We start from the raw sequence: 13,374 nt of genomic DNA, 5'->3' as shown, positions 1-13,374 counted from the left end.
TTCTTCAGTGGCAGGCATTTGGCACAGTGGCTAAGTTGCTACTTTGGGACACCCACAACCCATATCAAAGTGCCTGGGTTCAAGTCCCAGCTCTGTTCCCAATTCCAGCTTTTGGCTCTCGCCCACCCTGGGAGGCAGCAGGTGATGGCTCAAGTATTTGGGTCCCTGCCACACACATGGGAGACCTGGATTGAGCTCCCTGCTCCCAGCTTTAGCCTAGCCCATCCCTGGCTATTGCAGGTATTTGGGGAAGCACACCAGTGTCTGCCTCTCAAATAAATAAAATTATTTTTTAAACAAAGATATAAAGAAAGGGGAGAGAAATGGAAACTTACCCTATAACATTCATTCTCGAAATTTAGCTTCCATTCTGATCTGCCCGCCAGTGTTCACTTTTCAGAGTTCTCACATCGCTACTTTCTGTCATTTGTTCACTCTTGGTTGTGATCAGTGGGAGACATGAGTTGTAACAGGCTCACCCCATAATAGCCAGCATAGGGAGTCCATCTCCGCCAAATTTTTTTTTTATTTATTTCAATGCCTTTGGCCACATTCCTCCTCTGACCCTCCCAGTCAGAGAACATGATATAAATAATTTACAAAAAAATATTGGCATGTAAAATCTTTCTTGTTTTAAAATGATCCATTGTAGCAGAGTGGCATTGTGCAAAGGCGAGGTTCTAACAAGCAGGTTTAAACTGCCAAGCTATTTATCAAAATTACACCAACACCAAAGCACTTAGCCTCCTGTGTGTGTGTTATTGTTTGTGTAATCTCATTATACTTCTGGCAATGTATACTTGTTAATTATGTTTCTATTTTGGTTTAAAAAATCTCTTTTGTATTAGCAACATGCAAAATCAAACAAGAAATCCTTCTAGAAAATTATCAGTAGGCTTGATTTACTTCACTAGTATTTAAAAATCATTTAGTTTCTAAGACACATTTCTTAGATTCTTTGCTTGCTTTTGGTAACATGAAATAGTAAAATTTATCTCTCAGATATTTTACTAACATATGCAGATTGCATACCAGCCTGTTTGATTATATGCATAGAGTGCATCAACTCATCCTTGTCTTTAGCCATAATTTATGCCTTGCATTTCACAACATTGTGTGTAGTACTAGGGCTTACACATGTTGTTCCCATTATATATAAACCAGAGATGCCACAGCACACAAATGTAGAAAGATCAGGTGGACCCTTCTACCTTTATCAGCTCCTTGTGCAGAAACAAACTCTGCTTCTACTGTGTGTTTTCCTTGTCATATTATCATCAGCTGCTTCTATATCCCCAAAGAATACTAACTACTGATCGATAGCCCGGACTTGTCTGGCCATGGCCTACACGTGCCCTGGTTAGTTCATTTATTTGCCTTGGTGGATTTGCTAGAGTGGAATTTAATCAATAGCTAATTCATTAATTCTGGTCCTTGAGAATGTAGAGACTGTGCTGGATGAAGATGGCTGGCTGACTCCAGCTTTGATTGGAATATGACAGACACCAAAGCTGACAGCTTCCCTGAGTACAGAGCTGTCTGTGAAGTTTACTTATTTAGTCTCCATAAGGGGAAATCTAAGAGAAGAACATAAACAAGAAAGAGGTTTTATTACATTACTGATAGTATTCCAAAATGGATGGTTTCCAGGCATGAGGCCTGGGGGGGGGGGGGGGGGGACCAGAGAATGCAGATCATGTCTTTTATTGCCTTTAATTGGAACCATGGCAGTTTTTTCAGTTCCAGATCAGTTGGGCCTGTGTTATTTATGAGAGTTTGTGGTATAATGTCTTTGTAACACTCACAAATAATTGTTTTGCAATTTGCCTCAAGATACAGAATGACATCAGTGATATTTTTATATACCAAATTATGACAGCAGGATAAACTAAATTTCTGTAAATTAAGATGAACTCAGTAACATAATTCATAAACTCCCCTATATTTTCAAATTACTTAATTTTGTATAAAGTATGGCGCAAGAGGTCAGGACTTATATTTTCCCCTTTTTGGCTCACCAGGTTTAAAACCACAGGGCTCCTATTTTCAATACACTGACATTATATGATCAGGAGATCTGTTCTTGGATTTCGCCTCCTGATTTTTTTTTCCAGTAAATGACAATTTAAACTGAAGTAATAATTTTGCAATTTTATTTTTAAAAAAAGTTTAAGGGCATATTTTCTGTTTGTTTGCCTGGTTAGTAGGGAATCCATTGTACTGTAGGTAGAATGACAAATCACCTTTTTGTTTATCGTATTCTAAGCTCACTCACTCCATCTCCAAGATGGACAAGTGGAGACAACTCTTACTTTGAAACAGACTTTTCTGTTTACATTTTTAGAGAATAAAGCAAAATTAAAGATTTTTAAAGAACATGGGAAGAACCCCTGGCAGAGAATTTGGAGTACATTTAGTGTTATTGTGCAGATCCAGTGAATAGTCCTATGACTACCTTGGCTTTTAGGAAATATTGCTTTGGTGGCCAACAGGTTCTGGTTACCAAACTCGTCTATTGAAGGCAACCTTGCATAATGCAAAGCTCACTCTTGACTCTGTCATCTGTTTCCTCCCCTTCTCTTCTCTCTCAAACTCTTTCTACCTTCTCTTCCTCCTTGGGCCCTGAGGTGGCTTTGAGTGCCTCTCAGCACTTTCCCCTAATTCATTTTGATTTTGCTTGGCACTTTTGTCCCAGGCTGTCTCCACATTCATTGGTTTCTTGTATTGTTTCCATTGTAAAACCACTCATTAATCCTGGTATCCTCAACAGAATGACTCTCCTGCTGTGCAGATACTTCAAACGTTTGTATGGTTTTACTCATACTGAATCTCAAAGACCTCTGGCCCAGTTTTCTACCTGAATTCTAGTCCCATATAGCAGTAGCTAATTGATTTTCTGTTGTGCTATCCAGCATCACTCCAATTACCTTGCATCTCAATAGTTAACTGTCATCTAATTCATCATTTTTGACATCCATTTTTGCAAATACACCACCATTCTGCATATTATCAAGGACAAGTATCCTTGAATTTTCTTTAATTTGAAAAGTTCATGCACTGCCTTTGTCTTTTCATTGGAGCATCTTCTCACATACGTTGCTACTCTCCATTTCTGCCACCACCACCCAGTTCATGTTTTCAACAGTTTAGATTATATCACTAGTTCTTGGAGTGGTCTGGATTCAATTAGACCCAAAGAAGAAAGCAAATGTGCTTTCTTATATACTACTTATTGTCTTACACATACTCTTTCGGCTGTCCTTCCCTCAACTCTTGAATACCTCTTAGGAACATCTCATGACTTTCAAATTATTTTTAGTTATGAATCTCACTTTGGTAATAAGACTCATGATCAAATATTTAGAAATATATTCCATCTCTATCAAGATATTTATTTTATTTATTTGATACACGGGAAGGGAAGGGAAGGGAAAGAGAGGAAGAGAGAAGAAGAGAGAGATTAAGATTGATTGATTTTAATGCAGAACTCAGCAGAGGCACCTATCCACTGATTCACTCTCCCAAATACCTATAATGGCTGAGGCTGGGTCAGACCAAAGCAGGAGCCAGGAATTCATTCTGCGTCCCGCATATGATTGGTAGGGAGACATCTGCTGCCTCCCAGGGTACACTTTAGCAAGAACCTGGAATTGGGAGTGGAACCAGGATTCAAACCTAGGCCCTGTGGTATAGGATGGACATTCTAACTGGTAGCTTTTTTTTTTTGCTCATCCTAACTTGATTATAGCTTGCTCTTTTCTTCCTTCTTACTATTTTTCTCCCATTCTCTTTCATCCTAAAATGCTCCTCCCAATGTTATGATTTCACTGTCATCACTGGGTAACAATCATAGCCTTCTGAACAGCAAGTGGTGCTTTCTCCATCATACACTTACCTTGAAAGGTCCCCATGAGGAACTCCACATAGCCAAATTCCCTGACAGCTAGTGTGGCTTTCTATAGTTAATTTCCTTGATGTCAACAGAACATAATATCCCAAGGACTGTCCCTACTGGAGCTCCCTCATACCAGAAGGCTACTGTCTTGAGCCATGTACTGCCCTGGTAGTTCAAGCCTAGCTGTCTTTCACAATCTACACTTGACTCATAAGAAACCTCACTCATCTATGCCTTGCCAAAAATTAATCTTAGGACAAGACCTTATTCACAAATCCAAATTCACTCCCACTTCTCCCAAGACACTTTCCTTGGTTAGTCTATAACATAGTGATTTTCACTTGTGTGTGCTCATAGTACTTGTAGCCTGAACTACACAATGCTTGGTTTCACTCTGTTCTATAACATTCCGCATGCTCCATGTATGTATATTTTATATACTGTATGACTCAAGGACATGTGTTTTGCTTTTTGATTTATTACCTATTAAAACTTTTAACATCCTGGTGGGATAATGAAATATTTGATGACTTGAGAGCAATGAATGAAATTTTGGCCATAATATGTTTATTTTGTCCTATGTTTATTGAAAGTATCCTGGTTATTTTTTATAACAATTATCAGAATACTATCAAATAACTTGAGTGCTACATCAATAATTCACAAAAGTGACCAAATTAAAGAGAACTAAAAAAAACCTATGTAAATATGATCAGGGAATCTGAAGCTATTTAATCTATATTAATTTAGATTAACCCATGAAGATATATATGGATGTTTCTCACTTCTTTGGCCAAACAGGAACATTTTGACAAAATGGTTATACCAGAATAAAATGTTATAATGGCAGTTTGAACCCCTAATTCATCATAATAATTCTTTCTGACCTGTAATATTTTTAGCCTTCTCCTGTATAAAAGCAGGAGATAAATTATTTTCTTGTTCCTCTTTCTAGCTCCCTTAGTGTCTTGCACTTCTTGAAGTGACAATTGGAAAGGATGACTGCTGTGATAGTGTTTGTAATGGTATGTGGTAGGGACAGAAGAAATAGAAATGACACAAGGACAGCAATTTTACAAACATTATGATAGATTTTAAAAGAATTGACTCCAACTGGAATGACTGAACACGTAATGAGTTCATGGAGCAAAATGTGTATAGACAGATAGCTTTTATCAGAAGCTTTAGCATGATAGCATAAATACCAGTCTCTAGTGCTCTGAGAGCTAAATAAACTCTAGTAATTATTTCAGGAACAAATCTACCAAAAAGATCCACTTGAAATTTCATAGTATATTTATATATGAGTCTATGATTTGTACAGATCTCTAACAACAACAACAACAAAAACTTCAGGTTGTATTCCCCAGGATTTAACCCGCATTCCTAGGGTTTATGATTGTTCCTTCTGGGGATGGTGTTGTGGTATACCAGGTTAAGCCACCACTTGCAATTCCAGCATCCCAAATGAGCACCAGTTCAAGTCCCAGCTGCTCCACTTCTGATCTAGCTCCTTTTAATGCACCTGAGAAAGCAGTGGAAAATGCTTGGGCCCTATCACCCACTTTGGTAGACCCAAATGGAATTACAGGCTTCTGGCTTTGGCCTGGCCCAGCCCTGGCCATTGCAGCCATTTGGTAAGGATCAACTATCTCTATCTCTGTCTCTGTCTCTGTCTCTGTCTCCGTCTCTGTCTCCATCTCAATTTCTGTATCGACGTCCACCCCTACCTCCACCTCCACCTCTATCTCTATCTCTGTAACTTCCTTTCAAGTAAATAAATAAATCTATTTAAAAAGTAAAAATAAAAGAATGTTCCTTCTATTTTACTCTTAAACATCAAAGCAGTGGAACCATTAATTCAGCTAATAATGGCACATGTTTCTCAGAGATATCTTTCATTTTCAAGTCAGAAACCAAAAGAATTTTCAGTGTTCCTCCAGTTGAATCTACTGAGAGATTTACAGGTGCTAAATATACTGTTCTTCCTTGAACATTTACTTGTGCAAATAATTAAAACTTTCAAAAGCAAAATCATTCATTTTGCACTAAAGATTTAGATACTCTCTCAGTAGTTACATTGCACAATAAAAAGAAGTCACAATGGCATGATGCCATAAATTGTATTTTTTACACTTTAGTTCACCAACTTTTGTGGATGTCACACTCTTGAATATCACTTAAATGTAGTCTTTTCCGCAGTTGATTACAAATGAATACAAAAGAGGTATTTATAGAATATGGAATTAACTCTGAGAGTTAGATAAAGACTTTAGAATAATAATCACTATACAAATCATCTATGAAACTGTTCTCTCATAGGTGACAATTTTCTGTCTATAGTCTTATTACTGAATTGTTATATTTGTACCCCAAGAAAAATGAAATAATTTTAGCAGTCTATTAAAATGTCAAGGTTTATCTTGACTGCTGTTTTTAATGTAAATGTTTGGGCTTAATTGAATTCCTAATATGTGATGTCACTTGAAATTCTGATAGGATCCAGTAATTTGTTCTACAAAGTTATATTTCTCATTAAAATAAAATATTGTTTTATAGAAAAGTAGAAAAGTAGTCGATGGAAATTATTTTGAGATATTTGAAGTATAGGGACAAGACTGGTGTGTGTTTTTCTCCAAAGTATCCACTAGAATGTTTTATAGGTAAAAAAAAAATAGTCCTATAACTATGTGTGATTGATTGATTAATTGTGGTGGCTGAAAATTCTAGAGTGATGAAAAAAGGAATTCATGTGAATGTCAGAGTTCCACTCTTTTTAAAAAACAGTAAACAAAAAATAATCATTTTGACAATTGCTTTGTGCTTTGCAGAGATGTTTTCCCTTGCTATGCCAATGTTGCAAGAACATACCACATTCAAATCTTTATAAGAAACTTTATTAAAAATCCTTACCTACTACCTGCTTTTAGAGATTACTATGAAAATACTAAAAAGAGAGTAAAAATGTATGATCTAGGCAAGATTTTCTGGCAAGGAACCCTAAGTGCAAAATTAAAGTTCTGTGAGTAAATCATTTTGTTTAGGGTTTACTTCTTTCTGAACAGTCTGTGATAGGAACTCATTCACTATAGCAAATGAAATGTGAATAGGTGACTGAAAATGCAGTAACAGGTTCGTCAGAAGCTATACCCTCATTGTATATATCAAACTCTCCTAGCCTCAGAAATACCCACCACACACACACACTTGGGTTTAAAATGAAATTGTGACTTAAATTTTTAACATCAAAAATTGTATTTAAGAATGAAATGATATTAAAGTATTTGTTATGGGAATCTCCAATTCCTGTATTTCTGATCACAAATATATCTTACCATATTAGTTAAAAAGCTGTTGGAGAAATCTAAATTGAGTCAAAACTTAATATATATTGAAATAAAATACATTTGATGACAGTAAAATTAGAATTTATGAATTTGCACATTTACTTAAGTTGCAAATAACAAAACCCACCAGCAACAGAGACTTAGGTAAATTCTTCTAGAAGTAGATGGTTGTTGACAGTGATTCAGCAAGACCAGATAGCATAGTGCCATCTTTGTGATGCCTACTGCCTTTCTCATGTGACTTCAAGATTGCTGCTGAAGTTGCAGACATGTTAAGCAGAGAGAAAGAGGAAAGGGGAAAGTGACAGTTGTGTCAAGAAAGCAAAAATCCCTAGGCACTTTCATGGGAAACCCTAGCAGTCTTCCAGTGCATCTCTTTGAGTAGCTATCATTAGTTCACATCACTGGCCCTAGCCGAGTTAAGGCAAAGGAGAAGGTAGGTAGAGGTAGGGATTAAGCTTGCCACACATTCTAATTTTCACCCTATCTAACAAGTGATGTTTAATTTGTGTCTTGTCTTTGCCTAACAAACCAAATGTTCTGTTGATTAGCCACAAAGGATGGCACTTTCTTATTATCTCTGAAACTCAAAGTGAGAGTCCACTGGACTTATCTCAGGTGTTATCTCCCAAAAGCTGAAACAGTTTTGATTGATTCTCAAACACATGGTAGCAACATATATGACTGTAAACTCTACCTGTGTCAGAAATAGCTTAGAATATATACAAATCTATGTGTATGTACATACAGACACACATACAAAAATTCCTAGGAAATGCACATTTTTAATTCTACTTTCCACAAACTTTCATAAGCCCCTTTATCTTTGTTAGTATCTATTTATGCTACTTCATTTTTTGAGAGGCAGAGAGAAACAGAGAGAAAGAGAAGCTCCCATCACTGGTTTGTTCCAAAAATGCCCACAGTAGCCTGTGCTCAGCTGGCCTGAAGCTGAGAGCCAGGAACACAATCCAGGTCTCCCAAGTGGATGGTAGGAAACCCAATTTCTTGGGTCATCACCCCTGTCTCCCAAGGTTCACGTAACCGGGAAGCTGGAGTCAGGAGCCACAGCAACTTAAAACTGGGCACTCTAATATAGGACATGGGCATCTTAACCAGTGCCTTAACTGCTAAGCTAAATGCCTGCCCCTGCTGAACACTTTTAAGTCAAGAAATTATTGATAGAATAGACCTGAACAATCTGGGAGATTAATTCAAAAGGAGATGAGGCTGATGATAGGAATGTAAAATTTTATCTTTTTCAGAAGTATTGATTACTCTCTCTGTTGCAGATCCCTTCACATTGATTGGGTATCTCCAGGGAAGCCAAATGGCATCATTCTTGGATATGATATCTTAAGAAAAACATTGTTTTCATGCTCTCAAACCCAGAAGTTAATGGAGGACCATAACGCAGAGCTATGCAAAGCAGTAGAGTGTCAGAAACCTTTAGATATATGTGGACACATTTGCTATTCTCCTGAAACTAAGGTAAATTTTTTTAAAAACTGTTCAGAGAAGAAATTGTGTTTTTCTCACTAAGAACTCAAGGTCAAATAACTTACTTCTTACAGCATGGTGCTTCCTGCTATTTCTACTACCCTTTCATGAAGACCTTATGGAGAAAAAGAAGGATGTTTATAAAATTCCTCTCATCAAGAGCATTTTGGCCACCTCATTTTTCATTATATTCATGGGAAATATGAGTTTATTAAAATGATAAGGAACCTCCCAAATTTGCAATTGATTGAGTGATGAAATTTCTTTACCAAAAAATCCATTCAGCGACAAATAGGTGTTTGTTTACCTGACACTGATGAGTAACTGTGAACTACACTTTTGTCAGAAATATTTTAGAATTATGGTCATTTGTAGATTAATGTTCTTATTAGTTGCTGTTTAGGAATCAGATCAATAATGTAGCCAGACAGAGGAGTTTGTAAATGGCTTTTATTGACAAACTATGCAGGAAATCCTTAGTTTGCAGGTAAGATTTCATATCATGAAATAATGTTCCTATTTGTCAACCACATCATACATTCAATGACTAAGCTAGTCTTAAATTGATAAAACTCACTGCAAAAGAACACAGTAATTTTAAAAGTGAGTTTTTGAAAAAATGTGGATCAAAACACAAATTACTATGGTTAAAAGTTATCATCTAAGAAAAGCATGGAGAACAGTTACCAACTGTACTTCCTTTTGGACACTGAGTCTCCAAAATTGTCATTATGCTTACGTTTTACATCATTTTGTATCCTTATATATGCACTTATATATGATGAACATACTTTTCTGAAATAAAATTAAATTTAGAATTTCTGAAAGGTAAAGTATGGGAATTTGGGCCTATGAAAAATATTTTCCATGAAAGAGAAAGAAAACTTGAAAAGACGCTGGGAAAAATACAAAATTTATACTGTAATTGTTTAAGGATTTTTACAATTTTTGCTTCTATCATTTTAATGTGGATTTGCTAATGTGAACCTGGCAAGTAGAGAATTGTACCGGTATGAGAGTCAATGATTTAAAGTTTGTCCTGTGCAGAAACAATGTGTTTCTGCAAAATAAAAACTGATCCTGGCCCAAAACATAACATAATAGTTTAAGTTTGTATAATGGATTTGATAACAGTTTTACCTGTAAACTAGCAGTGGTGAAATTGAAGCAAAATAGAATAAAACCAGGAAAGATAAAGTCTCAATATTAGTTTATTTTAAAACCATCCAAGGATAAATGCTCCTGAAAGGTCAATATTAAATTAAAATATACCTATCTTATGGTGAAGAAAAATATTAATAGAGTATAATAGAGCATATTTGCCTAAAGCTTGATATATTCAGTCTAAATTGACCCAAAATTCTTACAACAACTTTACCCTGTGGTTATGACCATGGTCCTCAAATCCCAGTGGAGATCAGACTTGTAGGCTTCTTAAAAAACAGATTGCCCAGGTCCTACCCCCAGAGATTCTAATACAATAGATCAGAAACACAAGCATTTCTATTTTATTAACATGTTCCCATATGATGTGTCCTCCACTGGTCCAGGCAACACACTAAGAGCATCCTAAGATTAAAAAATTGCTTTGCAAACCTTCTAGTAAGGAATGGCCACCTGTGTAAAGATGAGTTTCCTGTGAGTCAGCTCGCAAGTTACTGAAATTTCCATTCATGTATCTGGAGACAACTAACTTTGAAGACTGAATTAGAGGACTAGGAACTAGTTTGTTTCTTGGGAGACCTCCTAAAAGAAGTAATTGCTTGAAAATGTTTCTAACACATGGTTCCCATAGCTGAAGGAAGGAACCTGACAATGCATTGATAATGAAAGGATAGAAGTGAAACTATCCTAATGCCCATCACTAAATAGATATTTGAGGGATAATTTCAAAAGAGAATATGTACTAGATAGCTTGCTGAAGGAAAAAACCCAGATCGCTTAAATGTACAGCAGCACACTATTACACAAATGGGACTTTAACAAATACTTCAAGATTACACAACAGGTTACAAGATTTTAGGTCCCTGATATAAAACCAGATGAAGATACTTTCCTAAACCTGAAATAAATACATAAAGGCGACTTTTTGCCTAACTCTTCAAAATCAGCTTTTCACTCAGAATATGGTATTGGAGGAAGGAATCACCCACTGTATCCCTGAAATTAGACAAACTTTGGATCCTCATTGCTATTACCTAAACCCCACAAAAGAAATTCATTTAAATTGGTTTAAGAAACCACAAGGATAGACTTTGAATTGAAAAGTCAAAATTTTTGCTTTTAGATGACTTTTTTTTTGACAGGCAGAGTTAGTGAGAGAGAGAGACAGAGAGAAAGGTCTTCCTTTTCCGTTGGTTTACCCCACAATGGCCGCTGCGGCCAGCTCGCTGTGGCGGGCGCACCGCGCTGATCCGAAGCCAGGAGCCAGGTACTTCTTGTCTCCCATGGGGTGCAGGGCCCAAGTACTTGGGCCATCCTCCACTGCACTCCTGGGCCACAGCAGAGAGCTGGACTGGAAGAGGCGCAACCAGGGACAGAATCTGGTGCCCCAACCGGGACTAGAACCCAGAATGCCGGCGCTGCGGGTGGAGGATTAGCCTAGTGAGCCGCAGCACCAGCCTTAGATGATTTTTGAAAATGAAGTACTAAGTTGGTGGTGCTGTGGAAGACTTAGAGACTCTACATTCTACACTTCTGTGTTGAACTTGATTCAAATGCAGTATACACTGGAGGTACCAAGGAACGAAAAGAAAACACACCACTTAAATAACAATTTATTTTGCATGCCACTGGAGGCATCTATCTAATTATGTAACTTATCCCAAATATAGGTTCTAAGGCTATGTTTCAGCAACTATTCAATGTTTGATTTGTTGTCTGTACAGCGTGTGTCAGTCTCTCAGACCTCAAGTGAGCATGCAAATAATTATTTGATTGTTCAAGCACATAATTTCTTCCACAGCTCCTGGAGAAACACAGAGTTAAAAGGGCTTTTCAAAATTAATTTCCATATAAATTTCCTTTTTTAATGTGGTGGCCTGCGAGATATATTTATATATATATACACACATATACATATATATATATACACAAATGTAAATGTTGGATATTGAGATTGCTTTGTCTGAAGATTGAGTTCATAAATAAGTGATCATATAAGTTATAAAGAAAATGCAATTTATTTAAAAAAATAAAGAAGGATCAATGAGAGACAGTTTCTGTAGATGTGGTGTTTTCAAATTAAACAATCATTAAAATAAAAACATACATATGAAGGAAATTGTTCATTTGCAATTCTAAACATTGTTACATTGGAAGCATTGACATTCAAAAGATAATTCATATTTATAGAATATTATAAAAGAACACAAAGCATGGCTAAAGGCTAAAAAGTGAAGCTGCATTGTATCAAGTAGCTTATGGAATTTGATGTTGAAAAATGCATTTTGTCAAATCGATGTAATCTGAATAATATCTCAGAAAAAAGCATTATGAGAAAATAAGCATACCACTTTGGGATAAAGTGACCTAATACTCTTAATCAATCTAAATATTAAATTATTTAATTAAATTAAATATTTCTTTAAAACTGTTTTCAAACTTTCAGGTGTGTTGTAGTGGAGTTCTGTATGACCTCCAGCCTGGATACGGCTGCTGTGAAGAGAAGTACATCCCATTCATTTTCAATTCAACTGGAGTGTGCTGTGGTGGCCGAATTCGAGAGGCACAACCAGATCATCACTGCTGCTTTGGGTATTATGCCAGAATCCAGCCAGGTGAGAGTCATTTCCAGGAGTTCCCAACAATTTGGGGAAACTGAAAAGACAATAGTGTGACTCAAGTCAGTGAATAATATCAAGTGCTTCTCCCACAGTTGAACCACAAGAACATAGCCAGTTGCCTGCTTTGAGTATCATTTCGTCTTTTAGCTTTGTTGAGCTATAACTAGGTATTACTAAAAGAAAAGGAATGCATAGCTTTCTATAGCTACTGCAAATGGAAATATACCTGGAGAACTGATTAATTCCCTTTATTTTCTATCTTTCTTTTATTCACATAGCTAAATATTTTCACCACCAAATCTGCATTGTTCCACTCCATGAAACATTCCTTCACTTCCTCCATTTATATTGCCAACTGCAAATGCATTGTTCCTGGGTGGAGTCTAAGCGGAAATCTCATTTATCTAGGAGTCCCAGTCCACTGCCATCTCCTGTCACAATTCTGTAACAGAGAAAGGAAGAGTGCAGTAAAGAGCAGCAGAGATTTTTCCACCCTTTTTTTTCCTGTCTTTTGGCCTATTGAATTACCAATGTTTCTCCAAACTCCAACCATGTAAAACAACACCCAGTGAATCTAATTAAGAATAGGCTAATACTGAATGGCATTTATAAAATATCAAGACTCTGGCTGGGTCCATTGAATGTTTTACACATAATTGTGTTCACAACCTAGGAAATTGGCATTTTGTCTGAGGTTCATAGGTTAGGAACCAGTATCAATAACATATTCTGATTCAAAGAGGTGCCCTTCAGAGGAAGAACGGAAATGCTACCATAGGAGTGTCTCTCCAAACTCTGTTCTTTTGAGTACTTTACTGCCTCTTTAACTAGAACATGAAAGCAAGTA

The 13,374-nt window shown here is 36.5% G+C and overlaps 1 protein-coding gene across 1 annotated transcript in view; it reads left to right on the top strand.

The window, feature by feature from the left end:
- Positions 1-13,374, top strand: part of USH2A (usherin) — an 870,853-nt gene that overhangs the window by 649,782 nt on the left and 207,697 nt on the right. The window contains exons 49-50 of the mRNA XM_089312189.1: positions 8,535-8,733; positions 12,353-12,521. Of these exons, the coding sequence (XP_089168315.1) occupies positions 8,535-8,733; positions 12,353-12,521 (368 nt within the window). The remainder of the gene's footprint in view (positions 1-8,534; positions 8,734-12,352; positions 12,522-13,374) is intronic.

This window comes from Oryctolagus cuniculus, chromosome 13, assembly GCF_051225735.1.
Source record: "Oryctolagus cuniculus isolate XC-2025 breed Fujian yellow rabbit chromosome 13, ASM5122573v1, whole genome shotgun sequence".
Lineage (NCBI taxonomy): Eukaryota > Metazoa > Chordata > Mammalia > Lagomorpha > Leporidae > Oryctolagus > Oryctolagus cuniculus.
Note: the sequence above shows the minus strand (reverse complement) of the source record. Positions and strands in the feature narration are given on the sequence as shown.